The sequence below is a fragment of the Dama dama genome, chromosome 30, assembly GCF_033118175.1.
Source record: "Dama dama isolate Ldn47 chromosome 30, ASM3311817v1, whole genome shotgun sequence".
NCBI classification, from domain to species: Eukaryota; Metazoa; Chordata; class Mammalia; order Artiodactyla; family Cervidae; genus Dama; species Dama dama.
This window is the reverse complement of record NC_083710.1, coordinates 37,705,973-37,723,023: the sequence shown is the minus strand read 5'-3', so window position 1 is coordinate 37,723,023 and position 17,051 is coordinate 37,705,973. Positions and strand designations below refer to the sequence as shown.

Genomic DNA, 17,051 nt, shown 5'->3' with positions numbered 1-17,051 from the left:
TTCTTAACTGTGCTACACAGCATGTGAGAGCTGTTCCTGATCAGGGATTGAACCCATGCCCCCTGCATTGGAGGTTCAGAGTCTTAACCACTGGATCACCAGGGATGTCCCCAATCTGTTATTAAAAAAAAAAAAAGTAATCTCAGAAGGCGCTGATACCTGTTGCGTATCATCATGCCGAGGTTTGACCTTGTGCAAATCTAATGCAGGGATAGAAACTGAACACCTGTCTTATCTCTGTTCCTGTCCTGACAAAACCAAGTCTGTGCCCCTCTGCCCTCTTCACTGGGGTCGGGCATGGGGGCAGGGGGACGAGGAGTCCACAGGGGCTGCTGCCCAAGGTGGGCAGTGCCTGGAGACCCAGGACTTGCTGTTTGTGGGGTTGGGGCGGGGACCCCAGATGTGAGCTGCTAGACCGTGAGAGGATCCAGCCTCCCCCGAGCCCCCTCCCAGACATGCTTCTTCATGCTCCACCAAATTTGCTGTCACCTGAGCCCACAGCTTTAGTTTCCAGAATGTTTGCTCCTCCTGTAAATAAATGCTTCCATGCGGGAAGGTTAGAAATGAGTAGGTATTTGAATAGTGTTTCATTGTTTATTTATATGATTAGTTTAAAATTACATCCTTTCTAAGCCAGCATGAAGGTATGAGGCAGGCAACAATTACAGAGTGACTTGTACACAGGTCTTCCTGGGTGTGTTCAAAGTGCTCACCCAGCTTGACTGTGTTTGTGTGAAAGAGGCAAATAGTTCACACGTGCTTTACAGACAGGAAAATTGAGGCGGAAAGAAAATAAACAGGGACGTCCCTGGTGGTCCAGTGGTAAAGACTCTGTGCTTCCAATGCAGGAAGCCTGGGTTTGATCCATGGTCAGGGAACTAGATCCCACATGCTGCAACTAAGGTACAGTGTACCCAAATAAATAAGTAAATATTGAAAAAAAAGAAAGAAAATAAATGAATTGCGTATTGCCGCCAGAAAAATGCCCAGATCAGGCACAAGGTGGGCATTTTTATTCCTGTTGCCATGCCCAGCTTCTGTAGCCATGGTCTTACTGGGATAAGGACCTGGCCATGGGCTTGGCCCCTCCGAACCCTGGGGTGGAGAGTCTGTCCTCCAGGCTACGGTTTGACCGACCAGGGAAAGTCAGTGCCCTTGTTCCCAAGTATGGTCGTGGCTTCCAGCCAGTTACTTAATTTCTCTGACATCAATTCTTCTCACCTATAAAAATAGCATCTAATAGAGACTTCCCTGGTGGCCCAGTGGTTAAGACTTTGCCTTCTAGAGCAGGGTTTGATCCCTGGTCAGGGAACTAAGATCCCACAGGCCTTGTGGCCAAAAAACCAAAACATGAAACAGAAGCAATATTGTAATGAATTCAACAAAGACTAAAAATGGTCCACATTAAAAAAAAAATCTATATGATAAATAAGTCAATTATGTAAAAATATGTATATATCATGTAGTAATGCTACCAACCTGTAGCATTGTTGGAAAGGTTAAGAATAGAGCTTATGTCCAGAGCCTGGCAGAGTGCCTAGGGCACAGTAAGGACTAAATAAACCACAGACATTGCTGTCAGTTAATGTTGTGTGGGGCCTGTGAAAGCTTTGCAAAAGGGGCCACATGGCCTCCGGCCTCGGCCCCACCCGCCTTTCTCTGCTGAGGGGACCTGGGGCCCTGCCCTGGAAGAGGAACCCACGTGGCCGGTTCTTTGCTGCTTTTAGTAACCAAGATGGCTGACACTTTCCAAGCACTCTGTATGGATTCAATGATTTAATTGCCGAATCACTCTGTGAAGAAGGGATTACATCACCCCTTCCTTGTAAAGGACGTTTTTGTTGTCATTCTCATTCAGTCTCTTTGTTGTGTCCGACTCTTTGTGGCCCCATGGATTGCAGCACTCCAGGCTCCCCTGTCCTTCTCCGACTCATGTTCATTGTGTCAGTGATGCCTTCCAACCATCTCATCCTCTGTCTCCCCCTTCTCCTCCTGCCCTCAATCTTTCCCAGCTTCAGAGTCTTGTCCAGTGAGTCGGCTCTTTGCATCAGGTGGCCAACTTGTTGGAACTTCAGCATCAGTCCGTCTGATGAATATTCAGGGTTGATTTCCTTTAGGATTGACTGGTTCGATCTCCTTGCAGTCCAAGGGACTCTTGAGAGTCTTCTCCAACCCCACGATACAAAAGCATCAATTCTACAGTGCTCAGCCTTCTTTATGCTCCAGCTCTCTCATTTGTAGATGGCTAATGGAAAAACCATAGCTTAAGAGTTATTTAAATACTCTGGATATCAAGCCTTATCAGGTATATGATTTGCAAATAAATTTTCCCATAGTATAGGTTGCCTTTTCATTCTTTTCATTGTCTCATTTTTTTTTAACTGCCAAAGAAACTGTTACTAAAATTCAAAAGTCTTTTTTTTATCAGTTGTGACATTTTTAACCACTTTGTTGAGGTATGATTGACTAAAGCTGTACATATCTATTGTATACCACTCCATGAGTTTGGTCATAAGTACATATCACATTGATGGTATCCTTTGATATACAAAAGTCTCAGATTTAATATACTCCCTGTCTATTTTTGCTTTTGTTGCCTATATATTATATATCTTTTGATGTCGTATCTAAGAAATCATTGCCAGATGTTGTCATGAAACTTCTCCTGTATTTTCTTCTAGGAATTTACAGTCTGGGGGTCTTATGTTTAGGTCTTTAATTCATTTTGAATTAAATTTTAACAAATTTTTAACAAATCAAAGAACAAAGTTGGAGGAGTCACACTTCCTGATATCAGAACACTTTACAAACTCCACTTTTCAGTACAGTGTGATGCTGGCATAAATGCAGACACACAGAACAGAACAGAACAGAACAGAGAGCCCAGAAGTGAACCCGCACATGTGCGGTCAAACGATTTTCTACAAGCTTCTACAAGGACGTGTGACTCCTCCAACTTTGTTCTTTGACTTTTACTTTATAAATTCCAAAAGAAATATTTTTTATCAAATTGTGGTGGGAAGTCACTATATTACAATCATTTAAGCAGATCTTCACAATCCATTGAAAATGGAAGGTTGAGCAAGTACTGGATGAATCTGAACATTTGGTCTAATTATCTAGTTTTAAATGCAGATTTTACTTCAACCACAAATCATGCAGATTTACTAAATAATCCAATTTCACAAAATAATTGCATCTACCTGTCTCTATAAACTTGATCTGTAGTTTATTCTCCATATCACTGTTTTTGTCATGAAAAAGTTGGAAAATACATGTGTGTGTGTGTGTGTGTATATATATATCATGTGTATATATGTATGTATATAAAAATCACTGGAATCCCCATCATTTAGAAATAATCTCTATTAATATTTGGTGTATAATATACCAAACTATTTACAATGCACCTTTACACACATAAATGTCTTTAGCTGCATTGATAATTAAATAATCTGAAAGAATCTATACCAAAGTGTGTGTGTGTGCAAATTGGAACTATATTATTCACAATTCATTTTCAGTTAATGGTATTTCATAAATTAAAAAATAGGTACGTAGACCTGCATCGTGGTTTCTAAAGGCCCCCATGTATTTCACAGCCTTGGGTCCACCACTGCTGAGGTCACATCTGCTATTGGGTATGGGCCAGGCCTCTTGGGTTTTTTTCTTTTATAAGCAATGCTGTGGTTTCTCTATTTACATCTAATTTCTCCCACTTGATTATTTTTTGAGGATAAATTTCAAAACATGAAATTACTGGATAGGATGTAAACTGTTCTATTGAGTTCTGATGGCCTGTTGCTAAATTGCCCTGTAAAGCAGTGGTTTGTATTCCCACTGCACACGTGTGCCCGTTTGCCTAGGTGCGTGCCAACAGGTTTCCAATTTTCTAATTCAAAACAGTATATTTTCATTGCAGTTTGCACTTGCTTGTTAGTAATGAGGTTAAACATTTTAATGTTAAAATTTTTTAAAGTTCTTAATTTCATCATCTTTTCCCTCTTAGCTTAGTTGGTAAAGAATCCTCTGCAATGCAGGAGACACCGGTTCAATTCCTGGGTCAGGAAGATCCGCTGGAGAAGGGATAGGCTACCCACTCCAGTATTCTTGGGCTTTCCTTGTGGCTCAGCTGGTGAAGAATCTGCTTGCAATGCAGGACACCGGGGTTCGATCCTTGGGTTGGGAAGACCCCCTGGGGAAGGGAAAAGCTTCCCACTCGAGTATTCTGGCCTGGAGAATTCCATGGACTGTATAATGCATGAGGTCACAAAGAATTGGACACAACTGAGTGACTTTTTAAATTAAGAAATTTTAAAATTATGATGTGTTCTTTGTAACATTAGTGTTCTTTGCATGTGTTTCAGTTGCCATATTCACTTTTATAAAAATTTATTTTTATTTTTTTAATTTATTTTTGGCTGCACTTGGTCTTTGTTGCTGTGTGCAGGCTGTCTCTAGTTGCCACAAGTATTAATAGTTGTAGCCCCGGGGCTTTGTTTCTCCGAAGCGTGTGGGATCTTGCCAGAGCAGGGATCAAACTCGTGTCTCCTGCATTGGCAGGCATATTCTTAACCACTGGACCATCAGAGATGTCCCATGTTTACTTTCATCATAATGATTTTTAAGTTTTAAGTTATAGACAATACTGTGATTAGAACCATTTTTCAGTTTTCTTCTGCCCACTAATTATGTCGACAGCTTGTTTTTCCTTTTCAGGTGTCTCTAGTATTTGTGCACACGTGTGTGTGAGTGTGTTTATGTGCGGGTTCAAAACTGTTAATCTCTTCCATTCTGCCTCCTGGATTTCTTGTCATTCCTAGAAAGATGTTCCGATATCAAGATTGTGTATCTGCCTACATTTTCCCAGTGTTCTTATGGTTTGTGTGGCATTTTGGCTTCTGCATTTCAAAGGTTAAAAACTAGCACCGCATAAAGTATTTTGTCATTTAAATAGCAATAGAAATGTCCAGATGTCATATTGCCTCTTGGCGCCCCTCCCGCCGCAATGTACAAAAGTGGGGCTGAGTAGAATCTACAAAGTTACATTTAGTGAGTTGTCATTTCTTAAGTCCACTGCCTGCTCAGAGTGATTTCTAAAGTTGTGCCTGTCTGAAATATACTGTTATATTTAAGCCTTTGAGAACCTTTTTTCAAACATAGAACTGGTAATGGAGACTGGCAGTAATTTATGACAGAAATCTGTTTGCTGCATCTGTGAGCTGAGATGAAAAAAGCAACACAAAGATTATTCTCCTTTCTCTTCTAGGTTTTACAGGAAGACGAAACTTGTTGGTTTTCAAGACATGGAGTGTGTGCCTTGCGGAGACCCTCCACCCCCCTACGAGCCGCACTGTGAGTCATGTCCTGCACACAGAGGGGCTCTGGGCCTTTGTAAAAGCTTTCTCCAGTTGGCAGATGGAACACAGCCTCTCTATACTGCTGGCTTAGAGGGTACAGTCTTTTGTCAGGTGTCCAACAGGACAGAAAGCCCTTTTGTTGTGTGTCTCAGTCAGCAAACTGCGTCCACTGATCGGAACCTCGAAGGAAAATACGACATGTTGCTACTCCTGTTCCCTTCAGCCTCTTATCTTTCAGTCTAGATGATGCCTCGGGCAACTCCAGTTAACTAGGGGTCCAGATTCTGCCTGATGTGTCCTGTTTTTGTGCTGTGGCCCCCTGAGTCCGTGTGTTTCCCTTCCTGGTCCCCAGACCATGGACAGAGGAGCCTGGTGGCTGCCGTCCCTAGGGTTGCAAAACAACAAGAGAAAACTTGTTTGCATGTTGGTAGGGAGAAAACTGCCTTTTCTCTTTGTAGCAACGAGTTAGACTTTCTGACCACATTGTTTCTTAGATGTAAAAGGTATTTGTTATAGGTTATCAACCTGCATTGGTTTTGATTAGGAAAGAGAGGCTTCTGATTCATCTTAATCCTAGATATAAATCTGGCCAATGAAAACCCCTCTGGGAGGTGATGAAGGACAGGGAGGCATGGCATGTGCAGGCCATGGGGTTGCAAAGAGTTGGACACGACTAAGTGACTGAACAGCCACAGCAATGAAAACCCACTAACAAGGGGCCAGGAGGGGAGTCAGGGTGGGCGCCCCGCCATCCCCCAGCTGTGCTCGGGGTGGGCTTGTCTGTGCTGAGGGGGGCAGCAAGGTCCAGGAAGGGGCTTGGAAGAGGACACTGCTCAAATGGGCATTGCTCTTTCCTTTCGGGGAGAGTAATACAGACATTTATTTATTTAGGGATTACTGTGATATAATTCTCCATGCCCAGAATCTGACCTCTTACTTCTTTTCATGACAGGAGCCCCCTTAAGTTAATTGAAATTTACTTCATTATTTGATAAAGTCACATGGGATTTTTGTTTCCGAGAATGTGATGGAATTTTGCAGTCCCTATTATTATGTCCTTTACCAAAGTGCATTCCTTTCTACGTTTGAAGTGACAGGAAGGCCAAGGACTTGACTCTTTCTTTTATAGAAATGCCGCTGACCCCTCTCTTTGTAATAGGTAAATGTTCACCAAATAATTCATTGCAGTTAACAGATGCAGTATTGAATGTCTGTTTTGTGTGGGTCACAGTTGGTTTTACTTAATTTTCTCAGGGTCTCATCATCAGCTCTCAATCATCAATGTGAACACCAGTCCAGAGAGGTTAATGACTCTCCACTGTTGGCTGGTAATTGGCAACCGCGGGTCTGACTCCAGATACTATGTTCTCCCCCGCATGCCCTGCTGTCTCCGTGCAGTCCCCAGCCACCCAGTCGATCCTCTGTTGGCTGATGTCATCCACTCCATGTTGACTTTTTCTTGTATTATTTGCTTTACTGTTCATCATCTAAGGAAAACTCTAAAAGTCCAACTTAGGAGAGGTGCCGAGTCTCTTTTTGCTATGTAGCTCAGAAAAGGACATGTCCTCTTGCCAGTTAGAATGGCACAGCTACCAAGTAAAGTGGGTCAGACAGAGAAGGAGAAATATATGACGTCCCTTATATGCAAAATCTAAAGAGAAATGATACAGATGAACTTATTACAAAATAGAAACAGTCTCACAGACTTAGAGAATGAGTTTACAGTTGCCAGGTTGGGGGGAGAGGATGGGAAGAAGGGATCATTAGGGAGTTTGGGATGGACATGTACACACTGTTATATTTAAAATGGAAAGGCAACAAGGCCCTACTGTGTAGCACACAGGACCTGCCCAACGTTAATGTGGCAGCCTGGATGGGAGGGGAATTTGGAGACGTGTGCATGTGTGGCTGAGTCCCTTTGCTGTCCACCTGAAACCATCACAACACTGTTAATTGGCTACCCCAAAATAAAATTAAAAGTTAAAATGAGGCAGCAGCCTCATCTTGCCTGTGGCTCAGCTCAGCTGTCATTCTGTCCAGAAGGCAAAGATTATCCCCTTCATCCTAAACTATCAGAAAAAGATTTAGTGAAGAAATTGATATTGCCCAATTTAGAGTTAGAAAGGCCTAGGTTTTTTTTTTTCTTTTAATTTATTGGGCTTAAATTTAATGTGATCTAGTCATGTTTGAGGCACTGGAGTTGTTTGCCTTTGGGGAATCTGGCTAAGCTTGGACATCATAAATTAGGCTTTAAGCATAGATTTCACATTTAACTGTTAATGTCTTGTAAAGCCCTAAGTAAGTGATCATTTGAAAATAAAATTGGCTATATATATATCTGTGTGTGTATATATATATATATATATATGTATTTAATATTTCTCCTGTATGATACTAAATTTTTTTCCAAGCCAGAAATGCCACGCACACTGCTAATAGCTTTTCGAATTGTGAAACAGCTGTATGGTGGTCTTTAGTGAGCCTTAATCCTTATCTCTTTAAAGGAATGTTTGCTGCATTTGGCACAGTTCTTGGGAATAATTCCAGAACGCGGCTAATCTCTTCAAAAGAGTTCTCGATGTCTTTGGGGAAAATTATGTAAGGCGCCTCATATTTTCATTTCTCCTTCTTCAGGCTTTTGCACTCATCCATGAACAACTGCTTCTTTAGTGACTTTCCCAGAGGCGTTCTTGTGTTATTTATACTCTAAGCGCCAAGGTGGTGGCCCCTGGGAAGCTCCCTGCAGAGACAGGCTTCGTTTCAGGGGTGCATGTGACGGTGGGAGCCTGGACTCCCCAGACCAGGAGCAGCCCCTGCTCGGGACCCCGGGCAGCCCTAGGGTCTGGGGACCGCGGCCCCCGCAGCGGGAGGTTCCCTGTGGCTCCTCTCTCAGCCTGCAGGCCCTGCTTAGGCCTGCTGGCCTCCCCACGCTCTCAGCGGGCTGCTGGGGCATGTGCTTGCCCCTTCGGGCTCCTGAAGGAGAGAATCCGGCAGGTGCAGGTGAACACCATCGTCCTGGGAGCTCCGCCCTTCCCGCTTACCTGCTGAACAAATACTCGGGTGTCTACGAGGTGCACACCCACAGTGGGGCAGACATGGGCCCAGCCCTTCCCTTCATGGAGCTCACGGTCACTCAGACGCCACACACCTGGGCGATGGTGATGGTCAGTCCCGCCTGGGAGGACCCTCGGCTCTGAGGTGATGGTGCAGGAGCCGCAGGGAGGGTGGCCCCAGCTGTGACCCGGGGTTCAGCCAGGGGAGGGCGAGCCCGAGGAGGGGGACGTGGGAAGGAGAGCATCCTGCAGCGTGGGGTGCTGACTGTGGTCCAGCCAGCCGACACTGGCATTGCCCGTGGACTTGGTCCCCGGGAAGTCTTCGGTGGTCGATTCAGTGAGTGATGGAAATAGAGCCCAGGCGACGGGGACGTAGGAGGCTATGCAAGGGAAGGAGGGAGCTGATGGTAGGTCACTCGGTCCAGAGCCTGCCTCGACAGTGATCGTGGGGAGCGCAGTCAGAGGAGGGCTCTGTTTTATGTTGTTTCTAGGCGAGAGGCACGCCTGTCTGTTTGCAGGTTAAAGGGAACGATCCAGTTGAGAGAGGCTGACTGTTTTATCTGAGAGGACAAGAGAATGGTGTTATGTAAGGTCTGTTGAAGGATCCAGAGAAGGGTTGCCCTCTGCTGGAGGCGGTGCCAGGCTCCATGCTGTAACCAGGGCAGGGGCAGGCGAAAACCCGGGCATGTGCATCCATCCAGTGGCCGGCAAGGGGCTCTCCTGCGAGGCTGTGTGTGTGTGTGTGTGTGTGTGTGTGTGTGTGGAGCACGAAGCACCACTCTCCCAGGTGACAATGGACCCAGGCCTGCAAAGGCTGGGCCAGCATAGGCGTCTGAGGTTCCCTCAATGAGAGTGGAGGGGTCAGGGGAGAAAACAGTGGGCTCCCGGGAGCACCAAGGGTCCAGCTGGATCAGTGGTCGTGGTGAGCCTTGTTTCCATCTCCTGTGATGTCTGTAGAGGCCTCTGTGCCACAAGACGTACCTAAACTGTGCCCGAAACGTGCAGCTTATGGTGGTTGTTGTTCAGCCTCTCAGTCGTGGCTTACTCTTTGCAACCCTGTGGACTGCAGCATGCCAGGCTTCCCTATCCTTCATCATCTCTTGGAGTTTGCTCAAACTCATGTTCATTGAGTCGGTGATGCCATCCAACCATCTCATCCTCTGTCGTCCCCTTCTCCTCCCACCTTCAATCTTTCTCAGCATCAGGGTCTTTTCCAATGAGTTGGCTCTTCGCATCAGGTGGGCAAAGTATTGGAGCTTCAGCTTCAGCATTCGTCTTTCCAGTGAATATTCAGGGTTGATTTCCTTTAGGATTGACTGGCTTGCAACAAAGTCCTTTAAAAGGACGACTGTCTGTGTTAATAACACGAGAATAATTTTAAAGGAATATAAATACATCAAAAAAAATTTTTTTTTATTGGAGGCTAATTGCTTTACAGTGTTGAGGTTGTCTCTGCCATAAATCAACTCTGATCATTCATAGTTGTATATATGTATCTATATCCCCCACCTCGAGCCTCCGTCCCCTCACCCCGTTCCACCAGTCTGGGTCATCACAGAGCGCCAGGCTGGTCTCCCTGTGTTATACAGCAGCTTCCAGCAAGGTATCTCTTTTTTACATGGTAGTGTATTTATGTTGGGCTTCCCAGGTGCCGCTACTGGTAAAGAGCCCACCTGCCCATGCAGGAGACGTAAGAGATGAAGGTTCTATCCTGGGTCGGGAGGATCCCTTGGAGGAGGGCATGGCAACCCACTCCAGTATTCTTGTCTGGAGAATCCCATGGACAGAGGAGCCTGGCAGGCTGCAGTCCATAGGGTCACAAAGAGTCAGACACAACTGAAGCAACTCAGCATGCACACGCGCTATCTTGAGAAAGGACCTCAGGACGGCCTGGGGCTGTGGGGTTTAGCAGAGGCTGTGGCTCAGAGTCCAGCAGTGAGTGTGGGAACCTGGACGGGGCATAAGGAGAGACAGAGGGAGCTTCGGCCATCCGTTCTCCGCAGCTCAGATTTGTGACCAAGAGTGTCTCGGTGGCAGTTTCTCTCTCTGAACCACGTACTCGAATTCCTTATAAACTGCTTTACAAAACTAGAAGAGGTTTCTATCCAACCCCCTGCCCTCTGACTGTATATATTGGCCCAGTCTTAAGTCCTCAGACCCTGGCGTCCACCAGCAGCCGAGGGTGGGGCACGGCTTGGAACCAGCGAAAAGTCTGGGCACCCTTTCCTCTGCCCCATGGCCCAAAGCACCACGCCCGCAGCCCAGCCAACATGAGCTTTAAGCTCCCCTGCCCCGGAAGACTGGTGGGTGTGTGAACCTTCATTCACGCCCAGGCTCTGCCTTGGACCGCGGGTGTCACCTCGGGCAAGTCAGCTCATCACTTTGAGCCTCCCCTTGGCCCTCGGGAGATGGGGATAACCGTGCCATGTTGGCAGAGGGGAGATAGACGTGAACGGGATCGCATCCAGGAGCGCCAGCCTTCTTCCCAACGATGACTGCACCTGGCCTGCCATGCCGCGGCCCCGCCCGTCCAGGTGTGCCCTGTGTGGGAGGTGGTGGCTGGGAGCTGCCCCACGCGGGGAGGGTCCCAGATGCAGCTGGCTTCAGTCCTCCCCTAGTCCTGGGGGCCGGGGAGCGGGGGGTTGAGGGTCACCTGAATGGGGCTACAGAGGACTTCTGTGCTTGGTGATCCAGATGGCCAGAACACCAGGCCGCCCGATCTCCTCTGCCCCTTGGCCCAAAGCCCCACGCCCGCTGCCCAACCAGCTTGAGCTTTAAGCTCCCCTCCCACTGGCAGAATGATGGGTGTGTGAACTAATCCATGGATTAGTCCGCCCAGAGCATTCTAATTTGTGAGGATGGAGCTGCAGGTAAATAAAGGCACCCTTTCCATAGAAACCCCTGCTCCACCCTCTGATAAGGGGCAGCTGTTTACAGCATTAGGAGAAACACAGAAAAACACTAGAAATTTTAGAACTACTTCCTGCCCTGGGCCTGATAAGAAATGCAGGATTGGCGTGATTTCCTTTAAGCAGTGTTTACTTAATTTGGAACAAACACTGTGGTTGGAGCAAATGGTTTTGAAAACATTCAAAGCGGTTTTTATTTAAGGGTGTTTAACCGAGATGTTTGCTTTGTCCTTGGGGGCTTAGTAAAACAAGCCACATGATTCCTAGGAGATAAGCCATCAGATAAGTCACCCTGTGGGGGAGACAGGAGGTCGGGAGCTGTGCTGACCCACGGCTCTGTAGGATTTAACATGACTTCATCCTCTCAGAAAGCCCGCTACTCTCCGCACCATTAAGGCATTTCGTTGTTAAAAGGAGGAAAGTGAAGTCGCTCAGTCGTGTCCAACTCTTTGGGACCCCATGGACTGTAGCCATACCAGGCTCCTCCGTCCATGGGATTTTCCAGGCAAGAATACTGGAGTGGATTGCCATTTCCTTCTCCGGGAGATCTTCCCGACCTGGGGATTGAACCCGGGTCTCCTGCATTGTAAGCAGACGCTTTACCATCTGAGCCACAGGGAAGTCAAAGGCTGACTGTTTTCCATAGGAAACTCAAACCATCATCTAAATAGAGAATAAAAGTAATTTCAAAATAAACTTTAAAAGAACTCTTTGCTCATGGGGCTTCCCTGGTTGCTCAGCGGTGAAGAAACTGCCTGCCAACACAGGAGATGTGGGTTCAATCTCTGGGTCGGGAAGATCCCTTGGAGGAGGAAATGGCAACCCACTCCAGTATTCTTGTCTGGGAAAACCCACAGACAGAGGAACCTGGCGGGCTACAGTCCACAGGGTCCCAAAGAGTCAGACACAACAGCAACTAAACAACAACACCACATTTGCTCATTTAATTGATAATTTTTTTAAGTTTAGTAGGAAAAAAAGGAAGGGGAGAGCATCGTAAACAAAACATTTCCAACATTGACACATAACAGAACAAAATTATGGTATTTTGATGGTCTTCTTTTCAGTCTTTGTTCTATCTGTACTACTGATATTTTTAAAAAATAGGTGTAATTATGCCGTACACAGTTTTGTAACCTTTTCCCCCTTGAGATGTATATTCATATACTAATTATTACTTTAATGATATTTTCAAGTAAGTGCTGCAGGCTTCAGACTTGAGGTGGACTTCAGGGCTGTCTGCCACACACACTGCTCTGTCCACACGTGTGGGAGCCCTTCCCCAAGTGCCCACAGGTGCTCATGTGTCCAAAGGCACTCGTATCGTCCGCTCTTGACCTGTCGTGCTAAATTGTTTTAAATAAGGGTGCCTGGTAAACACCTCTTTTAAAGAAAACCAATTTAAAAGGAGGGCTTCCATGGTGGCTCAGATGATAACGAATCTGCCTGCAATGCAGGTAGACCCAGGTTTGATCCCTGGCTGGGGAAGAACCCCTGGAGAAGGAAATAGCAGCCCACTCCAGTATTCTTGCCTGGAGAATCCCATGGACAGAGGAGCCTGGCAGGCTACAGTCCATGGGGTCACAAAGAGTTGGACACGACCGAGTGACTAACACTTCCTCTCAGTTTAAGAGGAAACAAATGGGGAGTGTTCTGAAATCGATGCCCGTGTGGGTTTTCAGGTTGCCTGTGGTGGAGAGCAGGTGACTTCAGCCGCTCTGTGTACAGTTGAACCCCTGAGGATCAGAAGTCAGTTCCTGCCACCTCCCTGCACCCAGGACTCTTCATCCGGGGACCCAGCACTCACTGAATCTGATCAGAGTGATGTAGAACGAGGTGCGGAGAGATGTATATAATCCGAAAGACTTATAGCAAAGCCATGTGCTTCGGAAGCATCATGTGGTGGTGTTGCATCTGTGATTGTTTCCCATTCCTGCAGGACAGAGTTCTTCTCCTGAGTTGGCTCATACTTAGCGGCCTGACTTTGCAGAGAACTTGCTGGATCCCCTGCCGGACAGGCCCACAAAGCCACCCTCTGCCGATTACGGGTTCAGTTTACATGGGATGTCCTCGGAGTCTGTGGTCCTCAGGCCAGGAGTCCGAGTGTCGGGCGGGAGACTGGCGCCCTGGCTCCTGCAGGTGGTGCCCAGTTTGGGGACTCTTTTCAGGTCAGACAGATGCTCCCGGGGCCTCTTGAACAGTAGGGAAGGGCAGCTTCTTCAAGATGCAGCTCTGTCCTGTTCACAGAGCAGGGCGAGGAGCGGGAGGACAGGGAGATCAGAGAAAACAGCCCTGGCTCCTGGAGCCGACTGCAGAGTGGCCCCCGGGCGTCTGGAGCACGTTCCCCCACTGCCCACTCATTAGTCACTGGTTCCGGGAAGTGCTCTCTTCTCTTTGTTCATCTTTCCACAGTTTCCTGCTTTTCCTCCCTTTCTCTTTCTCAGTTCCTTGTGATTTCCTTACTTTATTGACAAACAAGCTAGCAGAGTGGACATGGAAAGTGGCTTACATGGGAACCAAGAGATGGAAATCCACCAGGGCGCCCTGCACGGTCCCCGCACCAGGGCTTGGCCCCGGGACACCCTGAGGGCCCCGTGGGGTCCACTGAGGCTTTACTGTAGATGATGCTCTGACAGCGCCGCCTGCCGGGCGGAGGGCGGGAAATGGGGGCGGCTGCGGCAGGCAGAGATGATGCAGGAGAGCGGCGTGGCTTGTGTACCCGGCCTGGGGCGGGGGCCCTGGACAGAGCACCCAGCGTGCTCCAGCTTCGTGTGGATGGACCCCTGGGTTATCTGATACCACCTGCTACCGTCATTGCAGTTTTCACTATTACTCTGGACCCAGGAGGGGTGGGGAAGGGGAGATCCAGTCACATTGGATCTTTTCCTGAAAACAGAAAGCTGCTGCTCTCCTTTCATTGAAATGGTTTCCATCCCACATAGTTAATCTGGGTTTTTTTTTTTTTCTTAAGCAGATTTGCTTCTAGGGTAAGCAACTGTTTTCTAAAGATACGTTGAAAATCCGTCATAGCAAATGGCTCCTTTTCCAAGGATGTTGAGAAAACACTGGGGCAGCTTTAATGTCTTGGCCTCTTTAGAGAAAGAAGTGCTTGGTGAATGTAGCCGCTTTGAGTGATTATTTAACTATTTCAAATATTTGCCTTTCCTTAGCCCTAGTTTCACTAAAGTTAACAAAAATCAAGAAATTTTAAGAGAAAAATGTTTCTTAGACTCACGTGCTCTACATGCATGCTTTTCTCCCAATATAAAATGGCCAAGTGTCTGTCAGCCATGCACTTGGTCCCACATAAAGAGAAGAAAAGCAAAGAACAGTCTGAGTGCTGTCCCCGGGTCCCTGGACCATGTCCCCCGACCCTGGAGATGCTTCAAGAGCTCGTCTGCTGGCCTCAGTCTGGAGGTAGGGGAGTCCTGAACTGGAGGCGCCGAAGGCTTTGATCCAGCCCCTTGAGAACAGGAGCGGCTGATCATTACCCAGTTGGCTGTAAATCCAGCTCCTTGGCCTTTCTCTGCAGTCTCTCTTAGACATTCAAAGTCAATGAGCTGGTTTAAATATTTACTCACCAAGAAACAGGTTGTGGTTTGTTAAAGGCCATCACTAAATTAAATGAGTGTTAGATTAAGTACAGTTTATTTAAAAAATATAAAATCCAGCAGGCCTGTTTCATTAAGTCATAGACTTTTGCAAAGGGATCAGTGATTTGTGTGTGTACCCATTAAATGCTTAAAATAAAAAAAGCATGGCGTAAAGCGACCTCACAGTGCACGCCAGACTGGATGCAGAGACTGTCAGAGATTCAGCTTAGCAGCGACTCCGTCCCTCAGAGCCGAGCGTCTGTCCTCGGGAGGAGGTTTGTGAGCTCTGTCCTCTGGGGGCCACATCCCAAGGGCAACTGGAATAAGCATAGCTGCACCCACGGAGGGGGTTTTTTTGTCGCTAAACCCGAATGTGTGTCCAGCCCCTTCCCATACCAGCTCTTGACCAGGAAGAGTCATTGGAGAAGCATCACTCTGAGGAGGGAAAGGAGAGGAGAGCCCCAGGAGAGTTTAAAACAGCAAGTGGGTCTTGAGTCCTGGAGGGAACCACTCTCCATGTGCTTCTCTTAGCCTGCACCACCCCCACGTCACTGCCAAGAAGCGGCCACAGCAGAGGCAGGCCTGGACCCCCAGTCAGCCCCACTTCTTCAGGCCAGCTCCAGGACCAGGAGTGAGGGCATTTTAATTTTAAACTTAAGAAAGAAATCAAAACGGTACTTGAAAAAGAGTTAGACCTACTTGGAAAAGAGTTAGACCATAAACAAAGCTGAGCGCTGAAGAATCTGTGCTTTTGAATTATGGCATTGGAGAAGACTCTTGAGAGTCCCCCAGATTCTGATCTGAAGGATAAGATGCAGGAAGTTTCTCTCTGACTTCTAATGCTCGTAAGCACTGAAAAGACATAACTGTCTTACCCTATCATCTCCAAATTAATGTCAGCCAGTCTCTACGGGAGCTTGCTTTTGAGTCCTAGTCCCAATCCTTAACTTCCAGATAAGTTATTTAGGTTGTCTGTGTCCCAGTTTTTCATGAACCAATTGAAGAGTCTCACCATTTTTAAAATTAATTTTACCTTACTTTTATTTTATTTTATTTACTTTATCCAGTGTTGGTTGTGTTGCATCTTCACTGCTGCATGGGCTTTCTCTAATTGCAGCAAATGGGGGCTACTCTCTAGTTGAGATGCGTGGGCTTCTCATTGTGGTGGCTTCTCTCCTTGTGGAGCATAGGCTGTAGGACAAGAGGGCTTCAGTAGTTCTGACATATGGGCTTAGCTGCACCGTGGCATGTGGGGTCTTCCTGGATCAGGAGTCAAACCTATGTCCCCTGCATTGGCAGGCAGATTCTTAACCACTGGACCACCAGGGAAGAAGCCCAGAGCATCTGTGTGCTCAGTCCTGACTCATTGTGACCCCACGGACTGTAGCCCACCAGGCTCCTCTGTCCATGCGGATTCTCCAGGCAAGAATCCTGGAGTGGGTTGCCATCTTCCCAACCCAGGGCTCGAGCTCCAGATTCTCACAATTTTAAAAGAGGAGATAAAGCCTTGGTTGAAGTCCTAAATCTGCACCACATTCCAAACCTCAAGACATGTTATCTTTCTGACCTAATGCAGACTTGGGTTCTTCACCATAAGTTCTGTCAGCTATAAGATTATGAATAAATGAAGAGCAAGGTCGATTCTGCTGGAACAGGGATGGCAAGAAACACAGTCTACATCCAGGTTTTCTCCTCAGTCTAGGCCCCGCCATGCTAAACTGGGCAGAGACATACACATGTTTTTTTTTTTTTCTTAGTAAGAAGTTAATGGGTTCGAAGTAACTTGAGTTTTGTCATCTTAGAATCATTTCACAGTACTGCAGTGAGGTAAATAAGAATTATCCACTCTACTAATAACGAGGAAGCTGATGATTCCTGGAGCCAGAGTCCTTAGGTGCAAGCGTGCCAAGCTGGATGCTGCCTTCCCCGAGGATGAGGTCAAATGAACAAGGTTCCCTCCAAGGGAACGCGGAGTCCAGGGCCCCCAGTGCAGCCTGGCACTGCAGGGGTTAAGCGGAGTCCTGTTCGGGAACAAGGAGGGCAGGGGCCCAAGTCGCAAGTCTTTGTTCCAGCTCCCAGATGGCAACCCCGTCCGTTAGTCCCAGTTGAGGCAAAACTATTTTTGAGCCTGTGTAT

The 17,051-nt window shown here is 47.0% G+C and overlaps 1 protein-coding gene across 1 annotated transcript in view; it reads left to right on the top strand.

The window, feature by feature from the left end:
* The window catches only part of TNFRSF19 (TNF receptor superfamily member 19), a 91,914-nt gene that overhangs the window by 48,259 nt on the left and 26,604 nt on the right, over positions 1-17,051 (top strand). Inside the window, exon 5 of the mRNA XM_061133211.1 lies at positions 5,270-5,355. Coding sequence (XP_060989194.1) covers positions 5,270-5,355 — 86 coding nt within the window. The remainder of the gene's footprint in view (positions 1-5,269; positions 5,356-17,051) is intronic.